At 40.4% G+C, this 25504-nt stretch overlaps 1 protein-coding gene across 1 annotated transcript in view; it reads right to left on the minus strand.

Moving 5' to 3' along the window:
- The window catches only part of focad (focadhesin), a 52354-nt gene extending 27897 nt beyond the window's left edge, over window positions 1–24457 (minus strand). The window contains exons 1-11 of the mRNA XM_084343737.1: window positions 24335–24457; window positions 17947–18018; window positions 14798–14872; window positions 14304–14458; window positions 12813–12911; window positions 6418–6519; window positions 5841–6066; window positions 5302–5511; window positions 5072–5159; window positions 2621–2814; window positions 1265–1525 (exon numbers count right to left, since the gene is read on the minus strand). Of these exons, the coding sequence (XP_084199863.1) occupies window positions 1265–1525; window positions 2621–2814; window positions 5072–5159; window positions 5302–5511; window positions 5841–6066; window positions 6418–6519; window positions 12813–12911; window positions 14304–14458; window positions 14798–14872; window positions 17947–18000 (1464 nt within the window). The 5' untranslated portion in view covers window positions 18001–18018; window positions 24335–24457. The remainder of the gene's footprint in view (window positions 1–1264; window positions 1526–2620; window positions 2815–5071; window positions 5160–5301; window positions 5512–5840; window positions 6067–6417; window positions 6520–12812; window positions 12912–14303; window positions 14459–14797; window positions 14873–17946; window positions 18019–24334) is intronic.
- Between the last annotated feature and the right edge of the window lie 1047 nt (window positions 24458–25504).

Here is a 25504-nt window from a genome sequence, read left to right on the forward strand (position 1 = left end):
TTATCATTCCCTTTAGTGCCGAGGTCAAAAATAGGATCTAGTCAGGGTCCTTGGACACACGTAGTCAACAGCTCTGCAGTGTAGCAGCCTTTAATTAACATAAAGCACTTACGGCTGCCCTGCACCATGGCCGTTGCATAGCAACCATTTTACCTGAGAGGAAGAGAAGGGACAAGGAAATGGAGGTTTTTCTTCAAGTCAAATCCCTGAAAGGTCTGTTGCTGGTCCTTAACAACACATTGGAAATCACAGGAATATTACTTATTAATATTAATATTATTATATTATTAATATTACTATTAATATTAAATATGGATAAATTATGTTCCTCCCTACTACATTGCATCTACACACAATGCTTAGTTTTGGTATTACTTTCATATCTTGTGAGAAAGAGACACTGCAAACCTACAAGGTGTTTCCAGTGACTGTTCATGTAAGCAGGCAGATGTGAGATGATGTGATATGATACTGCGGGGACGGAAATCCAATGGATTCAAATATGCCAATAACCTTCTACCAACGCATCAAACGGCCGGCCCAAGTGGCACTCTGGGAGCAATTAGGCCAGCAGGGGAATACTCTGAGGCATCTAACGAGCCCGAGTAATGAGGAGCATATAGCACCATGTGATATTTCACATCATCTTCTGCAGCTAGTGACTCTATTTACAGTCCCAGAGGGTCAGAGGTAAGTCTGTCACATTCAATCGCTCTCTTTATACAGCTGCAGCAAACCCAGCTGCTAAAAGCAGGTTGGGTTTTTGAGAATGTGTTTTTTAAAAGTGAATTTCAAAGCCAATGTCAACGACACATAATGCCCAGAAGATGTCAAATATCAACACATTGACGAATAATACATTCAATGAGAAAACACATACAGATTGCCAGAGATTTGCCATATTCAGCCTGACAAGTCATTGTTATTTCACCACTGTTAAAGCCAGTTCCAAACTTTAGGCAGATTCTGAAAATCACAACATTCGGTCTGACGTTGTGCTCATTGACATCCGTTTCCCCTGGTTGAACAAACAGTTGACCAATGACAGAAATGTAGGCGGGTCTTTAACTTCTTGCGCAGATATTTTACATACTTCCAGAAAAAAGACAGGACTAGCATCACTTTTTTGCCTTGAGGTGAAATGTGCATATTTTAGTTTTTAACAAGCACCTCACTGAAATATTCAAGTTATTTATTCAAAGCTTCAGAGAAAGTGCTTTAACTGAGAGTCTGTCTGTGTTGTTAAGCCTTGTGGATTATCTACCTGGCAGGGGTCAGCAGCAGCGATGGCCTGGCTCGCGTCCAGAGCCAGCTGGCAGACATCCTCCTGACCCGTGATGATGAGATAGGTCACGATGAGGGTGAGGGAGCAGAGCTGGCGCTGGCTTGATGACAGGGCCGAGCTGACAGACAGAAGCCAATCAGCTGCTGCTGCTGGATCATTTGCCAATTTACGCAGTATGGATAGAGCCACGCTGATCTCATTGTACCAGGTACTGAGAGGAAGTGCCAGTGGTGGACCAGACTGATGAGAAGGAGAGACATAAAGAAATACAATCGGCAAATGTGTATCTGTTCCATAGTAAAATCGATGGTTAACACACAAATAGTTAAAGTAATCGTAAGCTCTAGACTGTTCAGACCTGGTAACAACATGCCTACCAACATACACCCTGAGTGACCACTTGCCATCCGATCTTACTTCCCACTCTAGAAAGAAATGTCTTCATGTAGAACATTTGCCAAATTTGCAAAAAAACCCAAACATTAATTCGTCAAAGACAGTGTTTTACAATGTTGATAAAGTTTCTCCCAACTCTGCAACTCACAAAATTGAGCGATTTTTATCGGGAGTCAGGGGATTTTTTCCAAGGGTGACCAAGACGTAGACTATTTTGGTTATTTGTAAAATGTGACATGTTTAGCATCAATAAAATGTTTCTTCCTTCATAAATTGAGTGTAAATGGTGAAATCAGTGTAATCAGTGTGTTCAAACAGCTGCTAAATGTTGGCAGGTAAGACTTCAGCACTTTAGACACAGAAGCAGACAGGCTGGTACAGCCACGCTGCCACAAACTGACACTTTTTACAAGGAAATAAACAACTTACTGTTTTCATTTAATGCTGAATTTACAAGAAGGAGACAATGTTTCAGAATTTGTCGTAGCTGTTTCACAGAGTTTGTTAAGTTTCTCATCATGAAGCAAAATCAGACCATTTCCCTAAGGAAGTCTGGTGATGCTGTAGTTAGTAATTCAACAGTTGGATCAGTTGAAACAGACAGTGTGGTCACAAACATCTGCTGCTTTCCTTGGCAGGTTCAGAGAGCCCACACATGTCATGTCCGTGAACCACACGAATCAGACAGTGTGTAATCCATTCTGCCTGTTGTTGTGACTTGGTCTCACAGAGGACATCAGTTGAGGCAGCCTTTTAAACCTTCTTCCACACTAACTTACTGTATGTTGGACCGTAAATAAATTGCATATGTGATTATAACCAGTGCTGGTTTGTGAAGGCCAACAAGGATATCTCCAAAATCTTTTCATTCGAACATATCCATTAAAAAAATATGTCTGTTTTTGACAGGAAAGGTTTGAGTAGCAGCCTCAGTGTTACCTGTCTGGGTTTATCTGTCTCTCTGCTGATGCTGCGGAGCAGTCTGTGGGCCAGCTCTTGGATGAGGCTGTGAGTCCGCCGCTCAGCCAGCGGCTCTGTGAGGCTGGAGCAGGACAGGAGCTGCAGCACGGGAAGAACCAGGACCGGACTCAACCAGGGCGACACCTCAGCCTGCTCACGGACTAAATTCAGTGCTGTAAGAGACAGAGAGAGGGAGACCCCAAGAAGGTTAAAGGATCCATGTGGACAAATTAGGTTGCAAAGGAGGACAAAGGAGGAGAGAAAAAGAATAAAATTAACAACAGAGCAACTGTGGGAGACTTAATGCTGCCACCATGGGAAATTATGTAGCAAGGAAGGATTATAGTAGCCTTAATTATAATTTATCATGTATCAATGAATCACATTTAATGCAGTGTTCATTAAAAACTTTAGTTGATGATTTTCCACAATATAAAATAAACTACGTGTTCTGGCAATGAGATTTTAAGAAGGATCCAGGAATTAATTACGTAGGGCTGGGCAATACATCGATATTACATCATTATCATGATATGAGACTATATATATTGGATATGGTTATAGTCATATGTCATAGCTGTTGTCTCGTCCTGGTTTTAAGGGCTGCATTACAGTAAAGTGATGTCATTTTCAGAACTTACTAGACTGTTACTACTTGCTCTCCTACGTGTCTTTAGCCCTTATGATGATGATTATTGATCAAAAATCTCATTGTTCTGATATTTGTCAAGTACCAAGAGCCATTACTTTAACACTTCACGATATGGATATTGAGGTATTTGGTAAAAAAAAATAGTGATATTTGATTTTGCTGCCCAGTCCGAGCATTTATGAAGTGATTTCAAGGAGATTCAAGTTATCAAGATATAAATTGTGTACAGTAATAGAGCGGAAAAATGTGACAGAAAAGCATCACAGATCAGTTAAGACGTGTTACTCCACCAGCTAGCCTCCGACTGAGTCTGTCCTGTTGGCCAGGTAGTGTACTGTGGGTTTATCAGAGCTCCTTCACTGAAAACAGCTGCTGGAAACAAAGTTGATGGGAGCAGAGTTTGTGGACCAGAAAATCTAAACGAGTCTGAACACTCAATAGACAGACTGAAGGTTTTGTGAAAATTCTCTGATTGTCACTATGAGCAATATCTTTCACATTACATATAGTAATTTGAGACATATTCAATATAACAAATTTGATTAGTGCAACTTTAAGTAACTGATATTTAATTTCCAAGGTAGACAGGTTGGACTGAAGTATGAGACTATTTACTTTGCAAAACTGATCAATCTCGACCAAATCAACAAAAACTGCATGTTATAAAGTATTCATGGTGTGTGTTTATTATACTGTATATCAGGTCTATTCACCTTTTTGGAAAGAAATACTGTATAAATCAAAAGACCAACACCTGGCAGCTTGCTAATGGTGTGTTAAATTAAAATGTTTCATGATGATCTGCTGTATTAAAAAATGCATGTGGTGCAGCCATAACAACAGTGATATAATAACCTATAATGAGTTTCATCTCATGTCTGGTTATGCACGAGTACGATAGTCTATCATCAAGCAATTACAAATAAAATACTATAAATGAGAAGATCTGTAGGTGGATTTCTTTGTTTCCTGGAATCGTTTCATTTGGGTGTCAGGATTTACCAACTTGTAATTTGGTATTTGTAAAGCTGGGCTCTATTTTTACATATTTTGATGTCTGAAGGACGAATAGGTACTAAACGTTTTGGATTTGTTCCAGTAGATTGCCTCAGCCCTCAGACGCAAAACAGCTGAAATGTAATCCTTTAAAGGCAACTGCGGCGATCAAAGTACCGGGGCGTCCACTAAAAGGACTTATTTTTGCCGCTGACAGGCTCAGATTGATATTCTAAGTGTCTGACAACATTATGGAAAGGATCCCTACAATGATAGACCTTTCTGTAAAAGAGTTTAACCAGAAACAGACACTATATAGCTCTCCTCAGAACCACCACACTCCATTAACAAAAACAGTATTTTCACCCCACAGATCATCATAAAATACACTCTATTTAAACTCTCCAGAAACTATATAAAACTCACCAAAATCATCTTGATTATTCTTTCCACTGTTCCAACAATCACCAATATGGTCAAAACAAACTCTTAATTCAGCAAATTAGATGTGAAATTATTCTGGCTCTACAGTCTGTTTTCCCCCGCTGCTCCCGCTCACTACTACCTGATATTTCAACCTCAACAGACAATAAAAACAAACATCTGAAAATATTATTTCATTTTGAATTTAGCCTTATAAATCTAGCGCTTAAAATACATTCAGTATATGTGTTGAAATCTCATGAAGTACAGATAAGTAGTCCTGATACATGTTTGTACTGTAGTGAAAAAGGCACCAGCGATGACTAGTTAACTCATTAGACTTTGGTCACGGTATTTACCCAGAGAGAGCAGGCCACTCTGCTGAGCTGCAGGGGCCTCTAGCAGGAGCAGGGCCACGCCCATCAACAGCTCGTCCAATGGCAGCTCCTACAAAAGAACAATCAAGGTCAGACACAGCACAGATAACGATGATACACACAATTTCCTGTAGTGTGTGTTGGTGTGGTATGACAAAAATAAAATAATAATGATCAAAAATGTTACTGGATCATAAATGTTGCTGTGTCACCTGTTGGCAGACAGGCAGGAGCTTCTGTAATAAGTTGAGAAGAGGTCGACAGTCTCCGTTTAAGCTCAGGCAGCGCTGACAGGCACAGAGCAGCTGCAGAAGCAGCCCGACTCTCTCAGTCCTCCAGTGCTCCTCAGAGGCCGAGACGAGACCCTGAAGAAGAGCGCTGATGAATCCACACAGCTCCAGCACCGCCTCCACGCTGTCCACCTGTCATCACACAGGACAACACCACAGTGCCTGAATGCTTTGGGTTTTTTCCTCCACTGAGAAGTAGGTCACTCGTTCCCTCACAACATATTGTTCAATAATAAATTCAACCCAATGCTGCTACTCCAGTGCTCCAAAAATATTTGAATTCAAGCATCACTCCCTTTAGGCAGAGAAGTCCCATTGCAACACACGATGCGAAGATATGGTGGACATTATTTTGTTAAAATTTCTTTATAATGACCTCAAATCTAAGAATTTGAGTCAGTTATTGATGTTCGCCTCTCATGGATTATTGCCTTAATGAACACCAGACATCAATATGTCACCTGCATGTGTGGCACCAGCTGACAGAGGCAGTGCAGCAGGCTGTCAGACACTGGGGAAGTCTTATCCTGGTCCTTGTTCTGGAGTACTGATCCAGCTCCTGGATGTACAGGCAGCAGCACCCCGAGGAGACTATGTCGCAGGAGGGTGTGCTGAGGTTGTCTCTGAGGTTCACAGTAAAGGTATCGCAGGAAGGGGACCAGCATGGTGATGTAGGCTGGTTCATTTCTGCAGAACATATACATACAAGTGTGTTAATAGGCAGCCCCAGCTCATCAAAAATACAATCCAGTGTCATCACATAATGTCAGCTAATATCAAGCTGCCTTCAAAGGTCAATACCACTTGACACGTGTGAACCTGAAACCTTCTCAGGCCTCAGCCTTGTAGGGCACCTCATCCATACTGTATTTGCAAAGGAGTGTATATGTTTTTGTCCGTACTGCATAATAACAGCTGACATTGGTGTGATGAGTTATTTGGCATGGGGTGCTCTTCACAGATGGCTTTGAAATTCATGTGGTGAAGGAGCGACTGATTGTATGGAGGGTGCAAGGCCTCTGTTGCAGCCATGCTAACCTGTCAGCAGCCTGCTGAATGAAGTCATCAATCTCCAGCAGCAGAGCCGACCAGCAGTCCACTCGGTTTTCCAGGGCTGTGATGTATGGGTGAGGACTGCTCCTGCAAAAACAACGGGACGGAGCAAAGGCCATGTTCACATCACAGTCTCCCAATTCTGACTTTAATCTCATGCATGTGACGCAGATGTTACTGGATTTGCTAGATGAAAACAAATCACAAATCATCTCGGTAATGATGATAATGAAAAATATATGCAGACATGTCACTAAAGTCCAAAAATTCACATGGTGGAACTGGAGGGATGGCAGCCAGATTAATTGGGACACATTGTATGGAGACCTTTATTCACTCCACAAACCACATGACCGCAGTTGAGTCTTGACCAAAGTCACCACAATTCATCCTCTGGTGACAATGAACATCTACTGTATATAAAATATCATGGCAATCCATGCAAATGTTGTTGAGATATTTCAGTCTTGATCAAAATAGTGGACCAACTGATCAAGTTCGCTAGCATGGCCAAAAGATTTTGATGCCGTGTGTACCCTTTTTTTTTTAATTGCAAAATTTGAAATGACCTTCTTTGAAAGAGAGAAGTTCAAACTACTTAGAGTCAGATAGATGGTAGTTAAAGTAAACTATTTCAATGCTATAAGGTCAGGGGTATCAGTAGACTTACTAGGCCTGTCTTTGCGTCCATAGTTACAAATGTCTTGGTCACACTACAAGATTTTGAAGTCAGATTGCTGTGCTGTTCACACTACAACAATGTTCTGTCTTGTAATCAGGAGTCTTACAGTCGTTGTGGTTTGCACACTACATGACTGACAAGTGACAGCTGATCACACTGTAGAAGATCACACATGCTAGAAGTGAAACAGGAATGACGTCATCCAATCACACCAAGTTGTTTGTACTGATTTACTGGTTGACCTCTGAGCTCTTTGTCATGATCCTCTGGCCATTCCTGAGCACTTTTTGTGGTATAGCAGGTTGCGTTGTCCTGCTGGGGGGTGGGGGCACTGCCATCTGGGAGAGCTGGTGCCATGAGGGCAGGGTACTTGGTCTGCAATGGTGTTTGGCTCGGTGGTGCATGTGGGGTATCCACATGAATGCCAGGAACTAAGGTTTCTCCTGAAGAACATTAAATTGTTACAAGTTGATCACTGTTCTTTACTTCACCTGTCAGTGGTTGTAATGCTGTGTCTGACTGGTGTAGATACCACAGGTCTAGTTGTTTTGAGATGTTTCAAAGCAGAAATGTTCCATATCATATCTTTAAAGTATTAATATTTTAATTAATTTAAGAATGAAAGATTAACTGCAGAATGTGAATTCATGACATTAACTTAACACTTACAGCGGGAGAGAAGAGGTCTTACTGTGTTTAAGATGTTCAAACTCTATTTTCACATTATATCTTAATGTTTGCTTATTATTTTGAAATAAATATAGGCATTTAAAACTTAGGGTCTCCATAACACCATTGCCAAGTTTTCCCCTCCTCCACCTGTCCTGTCCTGTGTGTGTAAACAAGCCTCCATTACTCTTGGATTTATTAAAACCCATTAAGTCCAGACAAAACACTGAGGTCAAATCCAAGGTGAAGTCTCTGTGTACTGTCAAGATTCCAGCCCACAGACAGGCCAGAGGTTAACACAACAAGGTGAGGGCGAACACCTCCATCAGGTCCACTTAACCAATGCGTTCCATCAATCAGCACATATCTAATGTAGGAAGGAAGTTCAGAGGCTGGATGTCTGTGCCTGTGACAGCCTGCCGTGTGGCCCAGACATGGACTACTCAGCGGCTGAACACCCCCCCCTCCTCCAAACCTTTCTTCCCGCTCTTCACATGGTGTAATCTGTCTGCCCATCTCCGTCCCCCCTCCTCAGGTTCCCTGCAGCCGTCTACAAACCCTCAGCTTCAATACAGCGCCCATCCATCAGCCTCTAACAACGTCCCCTTCTTTTCAGCTGCCACACAAAGGAGGAGGCAGGAAGTCAAGGCTGGATCCTTCCTCCTTTGAGTTCAACTCCAAGTTCACAGCTAAATCAGAGTGCTGGCAGACAAATGGGCCAGGTAAGAGCAGTCTGCTGTAACGCCCAGCTTCCCACTCAGGTGAAGCAAGTTCACTGTCATCTGGGAGTACCGTTGCCATGAGGGGGTGTATTTGGTCTACAACGGAGTTTGGATGGACGGTGAGTGTCAAATGGTGTCAACATAAGTGTCAGTACCTAAGGTTTCCCAGCTGAACATTGCATTGTAACTACATGATCAATCAGTGGAAATCAGCAGATTAATCGATGATGAAATTAATCATTAGTTGCAGTTTTAAATATCTCACAAACAAGCACAGACTTGTAGAAAGTTTAGCCCCGTATTTCATGTCAATAATGAGCAGAACTGAAGCCGAGGAGCTTGGTTCTTGACGTAAATATGTTACTTTTCCATAAGATTTAGATTTATTCATGCATGACAAGAACCATGCATGTATATGAAAGGCTAGCTCAGTGACTAGGGCTGGTTATAGTTTCAACTAGTACATCGTTCATAGACTACCACAGAGCACTGACAAGTTGTTTTTTGCTATTACCACTGCAAAAAAGGTTATGTTATCACCCATGTCCACTGGTTTGTTGGTTTGACAGCAGGTTTACACAAAAACTACTAAATGGATTTCAACAAAACTTAGATGGAGGATGGGTCTCGGCCCACTACAGACCCCATTAACTTCTGGTGGGGATCCAGGTAAAGGGAGGGATGCAGGAATTTTTTATCACTTTCTTTAACATTGGGAGATTTGATGGATTTGAGGACAATTTGATGCAGATAAAGGGGAGGGGAGTATACACTCTACTGAGTGCCATTCAAGTTGTAAAATGTCTCAGTCAGAGCATGACTTGGCTTGAAATCTTTAATAAGCAAATTTAAGGGGTACTTAAACGAGAGTAAACTCTGGTGCGTCCTAAGTTTAGTGAGAGGTTGACCTGAATTGAAATACACACACATACACCCTCGGTGCATGCCATTGCTCACTAGCTTACGGCTAATGTACAGTAAGGTAATCTATCTGTGATGAAATGAAACGCACCGTTACCTTCAGTAAACTTGTGGATTTCTCTGGTTTGAACATTGTTGGATACATTTGTGATAATGTCAACAACATAACAATATAATTCAACAACATATATAATAAAGGCCTCGTCATTTTAAGACATTTTGATGCAGATATCTTACACATTTAATATTTTGTCCTTATTCGAACCCAAACCATGATCTGTGCCTACACCTCACAAGGTATTTTTCTTACGTAAGCCTAATTAAACTGTGACTGCACTGTCATGTTGTTATGGGAACGCTGATATAGGTCGTTTTGTGAATTGCTGCCAAACGGCCTATTCAGTTGTTTATGTATAAGGATGTGTTGCAAACACATGTGGTTGGACATGGGTTCAATAAAATGGTTATCGATTGAATATCTATTTATTCAGCATTATCAATCCACATCATTGTAACATTGACACATATTTCAATATAAATGTGTGGATAACATTTTCTTGTACCTGAGCAGGCAGGCCATATACTTTGAGTATGTGGGAAAGCCTGCAGGGGACAGTCAGGGCAGACCACACTACTCCAGCCAGACTAACAGCACATGAGTAATGAGCTGGTGTGGCGGACTGAACCTTCCCTGATCCTGCTGGGGGCTGAAGTGGCTCGGAGTCTCGGTGGCAGCTTGCACGGGGCAGCGGCGAGCAGACGGTCAACAATGGGCACCAGTATGCATCCTCCATTAATCCCGCAGCATTTACAGTTACCCAGCAGTGCCAGGCCCAACGACCAATGAAGGGCCAGACTTCCAGGCCAACGGCGCCACCCTGCTGCCATCAACACATTCATCTTCCCACCAGGGAGGTTCAGGCCGCCAGACAGAAGCAGACAGCAGAGACAGCGATGAAGACAGAATGAGAAAGAAAAGGACAATGGCAAGAAGGGGAAGACTGTAGGAGAGAGAGAATGAAGGGTTAGAGATGTGGGGAAAGAGAGGTCAAGAGGGAGCGAGGGAAAAAAAGGTGGAAAGGGTGTCAGAGGTGGAGGGAGAAACATGGAGAGCAGGAGGGAGGAAGGGAAACATGAAGGAAAAAGGAAAAGAAAAAAGACAAAGCAGCACAGTCTTTTTATCACCCGCTGTAACTGATTAAGGAGGCCCCAGGATCTTGGCAGAGGTGCAGATCTAAGACTGGAGGGGGGAGGAGGAAGAGGGGGCTCCATCCAGGCTCCAGCAGGAGCACAGCACTATACTAGACACTATCTGCCTGGGGATATTCAACCAGTTACACTGACCTGTACCACAAAGAAACAAGCTCTTATACTGTAGTAACAGTATCATCTACATTATCAAATCAAGACTGTTCTCTTAACAAAAGCATCTAATCAATGTCTGTCTTGAATGAAAAAGATATGTTCTGATGGTGCACAATATGACTGTTGAGGCTCATTCCCCTTGTCAGTCAAATACTGACGCCTGGGACGGGTGGTCGGTCCGAACTCCCAACCCAAAGCGTCGGTATTTGACTACCTGTGAATGAGACTCATCCATCTTTCGACAGAGCCACTTTGTGCACCTTTAAGTTAAAGCATCATTCTGTTGCATTACATTTAGGTAAGTTTGACTTAATTTCCAATACTTCAAATATTTCTCAAAGTAACTGCTTTAACTGTTTTAATAACAAGATGTGCAGGAATCGTATTTTTCCCAGGAAGGGAGGTTTGTGTATCCCCTGGGATTTATGCCTATGGTAGTAATTAAAGGCTCCTTTCTATTCAAATGCCCCAGTAAGTCCTGGCAGTGTGGCAGTGAGCAATAAGCTAAATGGAGTTCAACCATTGTTCATTTAATTATCTACACCTGTGTATTTCCTAATGTAACGTGTCAAAATGTCACCAGCTAGACTGGTTCCGTCCAAAGTTCAAACATACATCCACCACCACTCACTGATTTACATGATGCATTGTTTTTTTTTTACCTACATGGATAAGGTAAAGTTGGAGTTGGAATGGAGTTAAATCTTTTTAGACAACTCTGCTGCAAACTAAATAAGCAGTATGAGACCACTTGTGTGAGCTACAGAGACACCAAGATGACACCAAGAGAGAGACAGAAACTTGATTATTATATTATTTATGGAAGATTAAGGACTATTTGACCGCTAAATGCAGAGGTCCTGTTACTGAACAACACTAATTGATTATTTGATGTAATTCGCTGCTTGTTTAAAGTCTGTTGCTTGTTTCTTTTCAGTGAAAATGTTATGTTGGTTGTTTTAAGTTTGAGGTTTGTTGAATAGTCTACAGGTATTATGTGAAGCGGGTCTGTTTTTGATGAAGTCCGTTTGGTCTGGGTGAATTAAATGTGAGTGGCTGTTTTGGTGATCATTTTTAGATCTGTACTGATAAACAGATTTGGCGGTGCCTAATAGGGAGGGTTGGGTCTTTGTTAGGTTTAAGTATAAGTGACATATTGGTTGGAGTCATGTATGTAGGGATTGTGGATATAGTTTTTATTTCTACAGTCGCTCTGTGAAATAGTAGTGAGAGTATGTGCCAGAAATGTTTACAGAGTAAGTTGTTTACGTCCTTTATGTGGAAGCTTTGATCCTGCCGTCTTGGCCTGGACTCTCTTGACATTTTGAATCTCAATGGGAATCTTCCTGGTAAAATAAACTACTGTTAAAATCATCTGGGATATTGCCTCTTTGGCGCTGACGATCAATCTGTATATTCGATGAATAGCCTACATGTGGTAGCCATGGTGATTTCTTTGATACATCAGAGAGTGAAAAGAAGTTCAAGCACAGGTATGATATTTTGCAGTCGCCAGTAAAAAGCAAGTAGAACAAGCGACATGTAATGACCACACAGTAACTATCCTTCTGAAGTACTGTCCTTTTTTGCTCGCGTTCCTTGCTCTTGATGAAACCAGAGACCATAAATCTGAACACAGGAAGCTGTAATGTGCTGCATTACTTGTTGTTAGTCTCTGGAAATTCATCTCGCCACTTGAGTCCCAACTCGTGATGGTATACTTAGTCTTACAAATCCTATAAATTGCACTGATATAAGATGTGCAAAAGAGGAGGTGGAGTTCACACATTAAGGGCCTCCGCCCACCAATTTTTCACTGATGGTACATATTAAGTTACCAGTTATGGTTAGTAGCACTCAGCCTGTGAAAACAGTGCTCTGCAGAGCTCTGAAGAAGTCTGAGAAAATGATGTCTTCTAATGATGGATTAAACAACACAACAGTCAAAGATAAAGGAAATAGATATGCATTATACCAGACACTACACAAGCTAACATACTGAGTATATGACAAAGACTGACCTGATAGAGTATGGACAGGTGAAGTGTGTTTCTCTGTCTCTCTGGTCTGCCTGCATCTGTAGCAGCCGTCCAATGACCTTTATCAGCCCCTGGACATTTCTGTTCACAGTTCAGGTCAAAAACAGAACACAGAGAATGTTAGGAAACAAAACAACACAATGGAAGAGGAAAGGTTATTTTCTTTGGGAAATTAGCTTTTTTGCTCAGTCGCTCAGAGAATATCAGTTGGTCTGTGCCGAGTACAAAGTTGGAGTCAGGATGTAGTTAGCCTAGCTTAACATTAACACCAGAAGCAGGGGCAAACTGCTAGCCTGTCTACCAGTCTGTCTACCTACCTACATCTTTAAAGCTCACTGATTAACATGATCAACATCTGTGGGTTTCTTTAACTAAACAAATGTGAATGTAAAAATGACCATTGCTGAAGTTTTAACTATAACTATGAAAAATAACTGATCAGGTTGACTGATGTGTATAACCACTGATTAAAAACTGAATGCTGTCCAGTCAGTGTCATCCATCTCATTGATTGATGATTTTTAACCACTTGGGAGCAGTGCAACAACCTGGTTTATTATCATAAAAAGTTGTTATTGTGAACTTGATAGCTGACTTTAATTTATTTACAGTTACAGGGCAACATTAACATTCACTTGGAGTCGCTGTACTTCTTGTCCTCTTTTAGCTTTGGTGTAGTCTCCATCTGAGTGATATATGTGGCTCTTTAGCTGCTGAATGTTCCATTATGTTCACCAGCTAGTCTCTAACTATGTCTGCTGAGCAGGTAGTCTACAAAGGGTTTACGAGCCTTTCACTGAAAACAGCTGCCTTGCTGATGGAAACCAGGTAGATGAGAGAGAGGTGAATCAAAATCACTACAGAGCTGAGGGGAAGTTTGTGATATGTCAATATAAAAACATTGGCAAGTATTTTTTTGTCCCAACAGCCATAGGAAATCATGCAAGATGCCGATTCAACATTTTCTATATAAGATCAGTCTATGTAAGTTATATATGTTGTATAGAAAAGGTCACTTTGCAGTTGGACTTGATCCTCCTGCTCTGATGGTCAGGATATACAGTAAGAGGAATTAATGGATGCAAGTCAGCAGAGGTGGCAAGGACAATGTGGCAGTGTCCTATTACTAAAAGCTTAGTTATGCGTCTGCATAGAGGTGCTTTGTTACCTGCAGTACATGCTCCATGTGAGTGGAGTACACTAGTAACTGTAACTGTGTGCTGCTTTGCCTGCCTTTGTTTTTGTGTGTTTGTTTAATTTAGTCTTAGTCCTCAACTCAAGTCCATGGGAAATTTTGTCATATTTAGTCAACTTTGTCCCTATTATTTTTAATCAAAAAAAACTTAAATAATAGAAGTGAAAGATTTTACTTCCAAATTCCAAATAGAGCTCTATTGAAGAACCCATTACACTGCGTTTACAGGGACGATGCCGTCACTCAGACAAGATGTGACTTGACTGTGTTTTATGTACCTGGCAGAGGGAAGGAGGTTGAGCACACTGTTGAGGACGTAGTTCAGGTCTGCATGGCCTTGATCCACCAGCAGCACCAGGGCATCGCAGCAGGCTGATCGCACCAGAGCATAGTCACTGCAGCACTGCTGCCACAGAGCTTCCAACGCTGGACCCTGATACACAATAACAACACACACACACACACACACACACACACACACACACACACACACACACACACACACACACACACACACACACACACACACACAATTCAAGGTTTAAATCCAGATCTAGCTCAAAGGTACCATTAAAAATGATTTTGACTAATCTATGAGGAGTTATTCAGTTGTTGATGAAGATGGTAGCACTTTAGAATGGACCCTTACTGTTTAGGGTTATGCCCAAACATCAGGTGGAAATAGGAATGACTTTACACTTCAGAGTAAAGAAGCCATGTCATGGAGCCTTTATGCCACAAAAAAAAAACATTATTTTGATACGCAACTCACCTGGATGGAGGACTGTGTAATTTGCCCATTTGGTCCTTTCTCCTTTAGCACAGCAGCAACAAGATTTCTTACCGTCTGGAAAACAAAAAGCATGCCATCATGTACAGTACATTCTTGATTAAATCAGGCACTGGTTTTTGAGACTGTTTTTTTTTTTTTTTTTTTTTTATTGCTTTATTAGCCATTTAAACACACAATATATCATTTCTGCAACTGGGAGCCTCTCAATCAAAACAAAACAGAAGAAATAACTTAAGTAGTGTCATCATGCAAGTTGTTTTTGCTCTCACTGAGAACTCTCTCACGGAAGTCATACCTACAGGCAACCAAATGAAAAACACCTTAAGTTTGAGTAAATTTGTGGATTTTTCTGGGTTTGAACATTGTTAGAAACATTTGTGACAATGTTTGTGACAAGTGCACAACGCAACAAAATATACAACAAAGGTCGAGTGGATTTTACACATTTTTATGCTGAAATGTTACATATTGTATCTTTACGTGACGCACCACTATGTCTTTTTCCTATCAAACATTCACCTTCTGTAGGTTTGAAAGGTAAACACCATTTTTAGAAGTGCTATCCCAGCTCACTCATTGGCTAACATGACAAAACTGTTTCTGGCTCCTTCTACACACAAATAACCAGACAGGCACTTTTCCTGAACTGATGTTTGATATGTTTTTTGTCATGAAAACTGGTCACTCTTAATCCATGCTGACCGCAAACTACAGCCTAACCCTGACTACAGACAACTTCACGTCACAGAGACATCTGACACACAAAATGATGGTGGGTGGAAGAAGCTCAAGTGATAAGAGCATAGGTACTGAGGTGGGGTTTAGTTTCATCACAGTACAACCAGAAACTGTTGTGTTACATTTCTGTTTGTGTATAGAAAGCAAGATATACAGTAAGATGTTCATTAGTGAGCTTTACAGACTGTGTTGGAAGGTGTGTTTTTGATCTTTGGACAGAGATAGGCCCTGATTTCAGTCTTAATGCTAAGGTAGGCTTAAAACCCCCCAACTCCTTAAACAAACTCTAAACAAATGAATGAATGAACGAATGAATGAATGAATTTAAAGCAACACTACGTAGTTTTTCGACCTTAAAATAATGTTTCTAAACTCAGTTAAGTGGTAGAATAACGGTTAATAGGATGAACGGTGATGCCTCTGCAGCCTGAGGGGGGTCTCGCCGGCAGAAACCGCACTGCGTAACTTCCCAGAGCGGGTCACTACATACCTGACGTAAAGAAGTCTAGTGCGACCTGCTTTACAACACGTTTATTCGTCAGTGGATTTAGCCAGCAGCTACTTGGATTTTTTGTAAACCAACGCCATGGCCAAGCCAGCTAAAAAAGCCGAGAAGGTATTGTCTGAGGAGGCGAAGAAAAGAAAAAGAGGAAGTGATATAACATGAGCCGGACAGGGATAAATATTGGACCAGCTTACGCTCGGTGGTGCAAGCTGCAGAACTGATGGCGACCTAGCCTTGATGCTACTGGATTTGTAAGTCGTATATTACATATATACATATTTATTATCTTACCGACTTTTACTTTGACATAGCGGACAAGAGAATGAGATGAGATGAGACTTTTACTTTGAGTTGATTTGTTGTTATGTGGTGTTCATTGGGGCTCTATTTGTCCAGTTTATAACCGTAATAAAGCCGGGAGATAAGCTAATGCTGTCCGTTTCGATAGCTTGCACGTTTTCATGTAGTGACTGAAAACGATGACTTACTTACTAAAACACTATGAACGTCCTGTCTTGTAAAGTTGCAGATTCCTTAGTTCATGCAGATAATCAACATAATTGTTGAACAGTGTGGTGGGGAGGTTACGTCAGGCTATTGTTGTTATCGGTAACATTAGCATGCTACTTAGCTACTGTTGTCGTACCTAGTTGGTTGTAGTTATTGCACCAAACACAACGTCAGCTTGCACGTTTTCATGTAGTGACTGTAAACGATGACTAACTTACTAAAACACTATGAACGTCTTGTCTTGAAAAGTTGCAGATTCCTTAGTTCATGCAGATAATCAATATAATTGTCGAACAGTGTGATCGGGAGGTAACGTTAGCATGCTACTTACTGTTGTGATACCGAGTTGGTTGTAGTTATTACGCCGAACAAAATGTCAACTTGCGATTGTATTCAGTAACTCCCGAAAACGTGGTTATATTTTCAGACGTTACTAAACACATTCACGCCCTAGCGTCGTGTTTTGGAAGTAACTTAGTCGATGCAGTCACTACAACCAACTCTGTATGAGAATAATTCTAGCATGCTAATGTGCTGTGCAGCCTATATGCTAACAAACTACCAACTGCTATCTCTGAATCTAGCTTGTTGTTGGCACTCCATTAAGGTTTTTTCAGATGATTTCGTGATTCACCGGCTCTGTCAACAAATTCACGTGTATTCATTTTCCCCAGGGATGCTCATACAGCGACAGTATTTACGACTCTAGTAACAGATAATTGCGCTTCTCAACCAGCCGGGGGTAGTAATGAGTCCAAACTACCTAGTGTTGCTTTAAAGCGGCTATAAGGAACTTTCATTTCATGTTGACTCTGGCGACCCCTGTGTACAAAAGCAGTATGAGCACCATCACCTCCTGTCATAAAGATGTTGATCTGCAAGCAAGTTCATTTCTGAAGAAAGATGCAACACATTTCTAATACTTTCTTCAAAAACAACACAGCTGTTTGCAGGCTGCATGAATATGAAGTAATGTATCTATTTATGGCTATGTATGATTACTAACTGACATATGACGATGGTGATTGGTGAATAAAAAAAACAAGGATTATTAATAGGGATTAAGAATAACTACTGTAATAAAAACTATACAAAAACAACCAATTTTCTCTCTGATGTTCTGGTTTGCTTATGGTGGTCATAGAGGCATCAGTATTAAATTGAGTTTCAAAACCAATTTAAAACTCCTAGTTGTGCATTTATATTATTTTTAACAGAAAATGATACTAAGACTAACAAAAAAAAACAATTTTGCCAGATTGTAAATTTGCTATTTGTTAAAGGGGGAAATTGGGGGAGAGGAAAGACTTAGTGTGATCACAGAAGACGGGGTGAAAACTTCACACCCACATCTTACCATGAGTCAGTAGCTTACCTGGGCTTGTATGACGGGGCTGGGAAAATCAAAACATATCTTCAAACCCTCCATCGTATCTGCCGGTCATGCCTGAGAGCACAAGGAAACTGCATTAGGAGTTAACAAAACTTCATGACAGTAACGAGTGCTGGGGTTACCATTTCTGTTCTTTCACTTCCAAGAATTTGACCATTTGTCAGACAACACTATTAAAGGAAACCTTTTGAGGACAAAGTGGTTCTACCTTCCTTTTAAACTCAAGAATATCACATGTCAGTGGTGTGGAAGTCAGCCTTTGAAACAAAAGCTAAGTGACGTTGCCACCTGTTGCTTCACAGCATTAAGGGAGCAAACATTCGAAGGAGAAGCACTGCTTGGAGGTGTTCAGAGGGTGACCCTTTGAAAGCTGATCCCTGCCTTGTGTTATCAAATTATTGGCCTGCAGCCATGATATAATTTTGCATTAAATTATTCACAAGTCATCAGTATACCACCCCACTCACTAACTCACAGGTTGCTAAGCAGACAAGTTTCCCATCTCAGGTTGTCTCATTAGGAATGACAATATGCTGTACAGGTGCTGACCACCAGCTGTCTGAGGCCTGTACACCACAGCTGCTGCTTAAAATGGGAACATCTGACAGGTTTTCAACAGGACTGGGTATAGAATTCATACAATTGTTTTGTTACTTAAATATGTGAGTATCAAAAGACAGCCAAAAAGACAACAGCCACCCAGCCACAGTCTGTCACCCTGCTGCCATCTGACAACAGATACAGAAGTATCTGCTGCTGTACCACCAGACTAGAGAGCAGCTTCACTCCTCAGACTGTGACACTCCAATGAATAAATAAATGAACCTTGAAATGTTACCTGATATTTGCATTGAATATAATTTATCAGGTTTACTTATTTAATCAGATTTAAATTCAAATCAAAATTCAGTTATTCAGACAACTAATAAACCTTTGAGGATGTTGTCTTATTTGTTAACTGAAAAAGACAGTCTTATAGAACATAAGGTATAAAAAAGAATTAATCATTTTTGAAGGTCAATAATTATTGTTCTTTTTGTGCTCTGAAATTTTTTGAAACCCACGTATTCACTTTCTTAGCCGAGCTTAGCATTGTATGGGTCACTGAAGGACAACCTAAAACCCCAAACAATAGTTTGAACATTTCTGTACAATAACGGTTATCATTTCTCCTGGATTGCCAAGATAATCGCCTACTAAATACACAAACATGAGATTGATATTTTTCTTCTCATCTCATGTGAGAAAGAAAGGAAAATTTCCCAAAATGTGGAACAATTTCCTAAATGTTTCTCCGGTGGTTGTATTCATTTCGGGGTGAGGATGCCTCTGAAACTGGCATTTGGACCATCACGGACAGGACACGCTTTAAGTTAAAGCTGCAACTACAACTTCTTTTCATTTCTTATTTATCTGCCAATTTCTGGGTTGACTTTGGTTTGGTTGGGTTAGAAAATAAGTCAAAAAAGTTACTAGAAACATGAAAGACAGCCATTACAATTTCCCTGAGCCCAAGTTAACATGATGAATTAGCTTGTTTTGTTGAACCAACAGCCCTCAATACAAAAAATGTATTACTAATATCGTAGGAGACAAAAAACAAACACTGAATCTTGGGGGATTTGCTTAACACAAAATGCCTTTAAACCCACAAATAAAAACATTGCTCCATATCACCACTAGTAGTCACAAGTCCAGCATATTTAAATCGACAACTACTTTGATAATCAATGAGTCATTTAAAACACACATTATGTAACTTCTGCTGCCAGGGGTCTGTTAATCACAACAACAAAACAGACATTTGTGGAGTGTTGTGGGGGCTGGGCCAGGCCGAGCAGGAGGGGAAGGCTGCTGCTCAGCTGCTCAGAGCAGGGCAGCTCTGGACGAGAGAGTGGGTCCGGACCTTCTGGAGAAATAAACACACTCAGTCACATCAGATTCTGCTCTGATCCAGAGCCGTTTATTGATGGAAGGAGAGCTCAGAGATTCATTTTTAACTTTTGGGATTAAAAAGTGGATTTATCTTCACTCCTGTTTATCAACCTGACAGCAGCAGTGATCAGTGGAGGTGACCTCCATCGTCGGGTGTTTATGTTCTGTAATGTTGACTGCTGACTGGAGCTGGAGGGGAAATGTACTTTACTTCATGAACGTAACGTTACAGAGAGGAGAGGGGGAAAGGAGAGAGAGAACCAGAGTCTCTGCTGAGTGCTGAGGTCAGTCAGAGGTTGACCTGGATTCAGACACACAGACTGCTGGCTTTAGAGTAATGCAAAGCAAATTGACCATTAAACAACTACCATTGCTGATGAAAACATATCTGATGTGACATTTTCTAGTTTCTAGTTTAATCACATTATATTTAGTCTCTTTCACTGACTTCCTTCCTCCCTCTCTGCCTCTTTCCCAGAAGTTATTGCAACAGGTGAGCAAATAAAACACACCGTTAGCTTGAATAAACTTGTGGATTTCTCTTCATTTGAACATTGTTGGAAAGAGTTGGGAAAATGTTACTACACAACTCAACAAAATACATAACAAAAGTCTATTCATTTTTAGACATTTTCATGTAGCAATCCTACATATTATCTCTTTAAGTAATTTCACAAAGAATTGCCCTACAATTACTGCCCACAGCTTTACAATGTGAGGATATTGTCTCTGTTTGATATCATAAACTGTATATGTTTGGATCCTAGTCTGCTGGTTTAATAATTTTATATGGACACTGGATACATTTTGAAAAAACCTAGGGACATCATCTTGGGCCTTAGGAAATTGTGAGTGTTATTTACTATCTTCAGACATTTTACAGACAGAAAGATGGCACTGACAAATCAATAATGACCTGTTAATAACTAACGAAAAGAAAAAAAATACATTTAGTTGCTTAAATGCAGCAAAAGAATCAAAAATGGATTGACATTATTGGCCATTATCTAAAAAGACAAACCAATAGAGTCAGCAAATAAAAAAGCAGACTGAAAAGTTTTTAGTCCTCACTGATAACTCTTTAGTCCCTTTTAATCCAACATTTTTCGTTGAACATCTGTAAATCGATATATTGGTTTAACATTACTATAAACACAGGGAATACGAGCCTCATGTAGCCTAAACCAAGCCACCCCCTCCCCAAACACAGACACCCAACCCAGCCCCCCTGCTGTTATCTAACTGATAAGCCAGGCTGCTTTGCTGTACTCTCCAGCACTGAGCTCCTACACACTCTACACTGGCTCCCACTGCTATTCAGCTCCATGGCCACATGAACAGGTAAGTCAGCAGCACCTGCTACTCTACAACTACACTCCAAACTGACACTCAACTTTGCCAAGAGCTTATTTATTGATGTTTGTAGACACTGAAATATCTCCATGTCACTACTTGTTTATCTTCGCTTCATACTCTTTAAAATTAGTTATCAGTTTGAAGAGTGTGATGGGTGGAAGAAGCTTATTTTTCAGTGAAACTAATAAGAACAACTCAGTCATGTGTGAGAGTGATACCTATCATTAAGAGTTAACTGGCCTCTTGTCTATTTTAAAAACTGTTGGTAAGCCAGAGCTAAATAGAAAGTTTGTACAGCAAACTGTTCCAGTGGTTTCTACAGCATATTACCTTACAGCAAAACAATATAGGCTGGCCTGTACTGCTAGGTCTGCATTAGCAATAGAAGAGAGGACAATGCACCAACAGTGTTGAGCCAACAGTGCTTTAGAAATGACACCGCTGAGGCTTTACTGTGTGACACTCAATGCTGCAAACTGCACACGCCGGCCAGGCACATGGGATTTTTGATGGCCTTTCAGGTGGCCCAACACACACGCACACCCTGTCACGGCCATGTTGGAAGGTCTGATAAAACTGGATGCTGGTTTTGGCTAATAAATGGTCATTTCTTATTACGTTTTAGTCATTAGACAATAAGTCAATTAATCAATCAGAAGAAGATCAATCAACAGCAATCATGGTTATCTATTTATTGTAGTAGTCGTTTCAGTTGAGCAAAGATGCCTCTTAGATGTGATGATTTGCTGATTTTCTCCATTTTATTTCAAAATAAATGGATTATTTAAAACAACCGATTTAAGGTCACAACAGTGGACATGCTTGACTATTTTTGACCATTTAGATAAGTTATTTGTAAGTTTTATTTTACTACTTGGCAACACATCCTGATTTACTGATATAGAGGAATATAGATACAGCAACCGATAAATACATAATAAGATGCCTAAATCTTTGTCAATTATTCAATTACAACAAGAAACATACCAGATGACCCACCTAAAGGATGAGGGGATTAAAAGATGCTGCCGTTCCAACACAGAGATCAAAATAACATCACACAAACAATGGTAGATAAACAGCAAAAATAGACATATGCCATTACAACACAAAGACAAAAACTTTATCGCCAGCTGTTTTGATTGTCTATTAATTGTTTCAGTCATTTGTCAAGCATAAATGACAAACACTGCCTGAGTTCTAGCTTCTTAAATGTGAGGATTTGTTGCTTTTCAGCCAAATAATCGATAATAAAGATACTCATTAGCTGCAGCCATATTTCAGGTCCAGTAACCCTTGTTTCATTTCCTGACAAACAATTCATATCAGTCAGTTTACAGGTCACAGTCAGCACTGCAGACACTGTTTCAGCAAAGTGACTTGCTGGTCATCTTTTTAAAACAGAATTTATTTAATCCCATCAGAACAAACAAAACTGAGAGGGACTTCAACAGTTCAAATGAAAATATTTTTAAACGTGACGAATTAAAGGTACCCTGTATAGCTTTTGACCACTAGTAGTGCTGTGGGGCAATGCTTTTATGAACAGGCCTGTTTTTTGTAAATCCCACACAAGAACGTGGATGCACAGGCTTGAGCACACAGGTGACCTGTTACCATATACCATTTTCACGCCAAAATTAGCATGTATATGGGGGTTTATTAAATATTGGTAATCATTGACTGATTGAATGATTGACTACTTTCTTAATATCAATGGACAAGTCACCTTTCTGTTTTTATTTTTCCCCTCATGTGTTCATCATCGCAGATTCGCTGGAAAAACATGGAACAATAGAAAGCTGCAGATCACATACCTCATTAGAATACATCCAGAAAGCTTTAGCTTGTCTTACATTTTGCATTAGATTAATCTTTTTTTAACCATTTTTTCATCACATCTGCCACTATGTCAACATGTCGACATTCCTACCCGTGACTACTCAGCAGTCATTACTACATTACTACATGAGTACTGAGCCGTGTTTTCCCCACATAGACTTCACTAGCAGCAGGTGTATCAACGGCCACCCAATTATCTGGTGATCCATTTTAGCATGGTTTATTCTTTTTCTTAATCTGTCCAAGAGAACAACACACTCTCCACGATCCATCAACTAGTGACCAGTCTGCCCTCACTCTGTTTATGGTCGAAAGTTTTTTTATGAAGGGTTTTGTTTCACCACTCCACAAACTATCTGATGCTGTACTGCATATGGACGAATCAAAGAAAGATTGACTGACACTGATCCAGGACCTCTGACATGGCCCCATGAGCATGTAAGGTACAGTGCTACCACAACAGACAGCCTTGGCAGCTAAACATAAACTATGCAAAACCTTAAAGGAAATTTGGACATGTCGTGGAAGAGCACCACTCCAGTCACTATCATCACTGTTATATGCTACTTAAACAACATACAACATGAAGCATTACTCAGTATACAGCTAGTTAACCTACGTCATTTCATCCAGCAGGTGTTATATTAACAGAATGATGCTGCTGTCGCCCACCGTGCTGCATCTTGGCAGCAAATTGTTGTCATTCTTGTTTTTAAACCATCTTTATAATCTTTATCTTTTGGTACATTATATTTATGCCGTATTCAAGAATACTTTCTGCTCCATTAAACAATACTTTCCGTAGCGTCCTGTGCATTACATATTCTTACTAATAAGAAAGCGAATATTAAGTTGATAGATTTTTCAATGGGGTTCGCTTGTGGCGCGTTCTCCTAGCTTGGCGTGGTCCTGATGCTGTCTACGTGTCGCACATACCAAACCAGTGCCTTAAAATCTTTAGCCCAAACCTTTGGTGGACAAAGAGCTACTACACTCGGAACCACTTAGTAATTATAATAAAATTAAATATAACAAACAAGCTAGCAAGTGAAGTTAGCTGAACCGGCTAGTAAAAGCTACACAGGAGTTATCAACACAAAAGCTAACGCTGTTCAACAAGAGGTGCACACGTAGTAAAAAGAAAAGACTGGACTGCCCACCGCAGTAAGATGAAAAATGTAACAGACTCTCAGTTAAAAGTTCATAAAAGTTAAAAATGTTGTTGCCCAAACTTTACCTCATTCACCCAGCCTCCTGCAAACCAGCATGTAACTACGGCGAGTATCGAGGTTCAAGAGTGATAGAGACCGACTTGTCTCAAACACCATACATTCTGACCGCAGATAATGCTGAAACGGTCTTAGTGTGAGAATCAAGACGTTAATTACAACTCAGTAATGAAGCTTTAAATATCACGTTTGCATACATACATATATACTCTAGAGTCTTTGACTATACGTGAAGAGCTGGGTTAATAATTCACTCGTATGGACTGTTACACGAGTGAAACATGGGGATCTATGGCAGTCTATCAGTGGCCTCATTAAAATGAACAACAGTGAGACTGAAATCATATTCTCAAGAGAGACTCACTCAAAACTGAGGAGCAATAATGCACATTAATACACAAAGTGTTCATCCAGCATGTGATAACTACGACTTGGAAAATATTAGTCAATTGAGTTTTATTTTTGGTGAAAATGATAACTTTTCATACATGAAAAAAAACTTCGGATTTTAAGTTTTAATCTTCTTTTTTTGATGTATATTTGTGTGTGCAACTGAAAACTGAAGCTTCAATTTGATTAAATAAATTCATTTAAATATGTATAATAACATATGGACTTCCATACAATGGTAACATGCAGATTTCAGATTATGTTTTTCTCAACTGGTATTATTTCATCATTCATGTTGCTGTATACCCAACCTGTGGAGGTCCATTTACTGTTACTATAAGCCGACATGCAAGCAAAACATATAAAGTATCCAGACCAGAAACCAATGGGAAAACTGAAGGGCGGACTTTACTTGAAAATAGCTCCTAAAACGTTGTCTTTCAGATTGTTCTATTGAAAGTCAGAGGTGAATTATCTATGTAAAAGCAATTTCAATCAATTTAGTCGCACATGCAAGTTGGCTTTTCATGCAAACTGTTACAACATGCTTCATTCGCCGGTTTCCCCTGGGACCTGAAGGCAACATAATTACAGGACGGTTGCGGCCACCTGATTGGAGGTCCGTATGTCTGCTCTTCTCACATTGGCTCTTTCAGTCTCGTGCTGTGTCTGCAGCCCCAGCGGGTACACCAAGCTGCGCGTGCGCTTCACCTCTCAGCGTCGTTAACGTAGCAGAATTGAGCGGGAGAAGTAGCGGAAATAGGAGATTTTTACGTTAAAAATAAAAG

Source organism: Pagrus pagrus (genome assembly GCF_965226575.1).
Source record: "Pagrus pagrus genome assembly, chromosome: 22".
Taxonomy (NCBI): Eukaryota; Metazoa; Chordata; class Actinopteri; order Spariformes; family Sparidae; genus Pagrus; species Pagrus pagrus.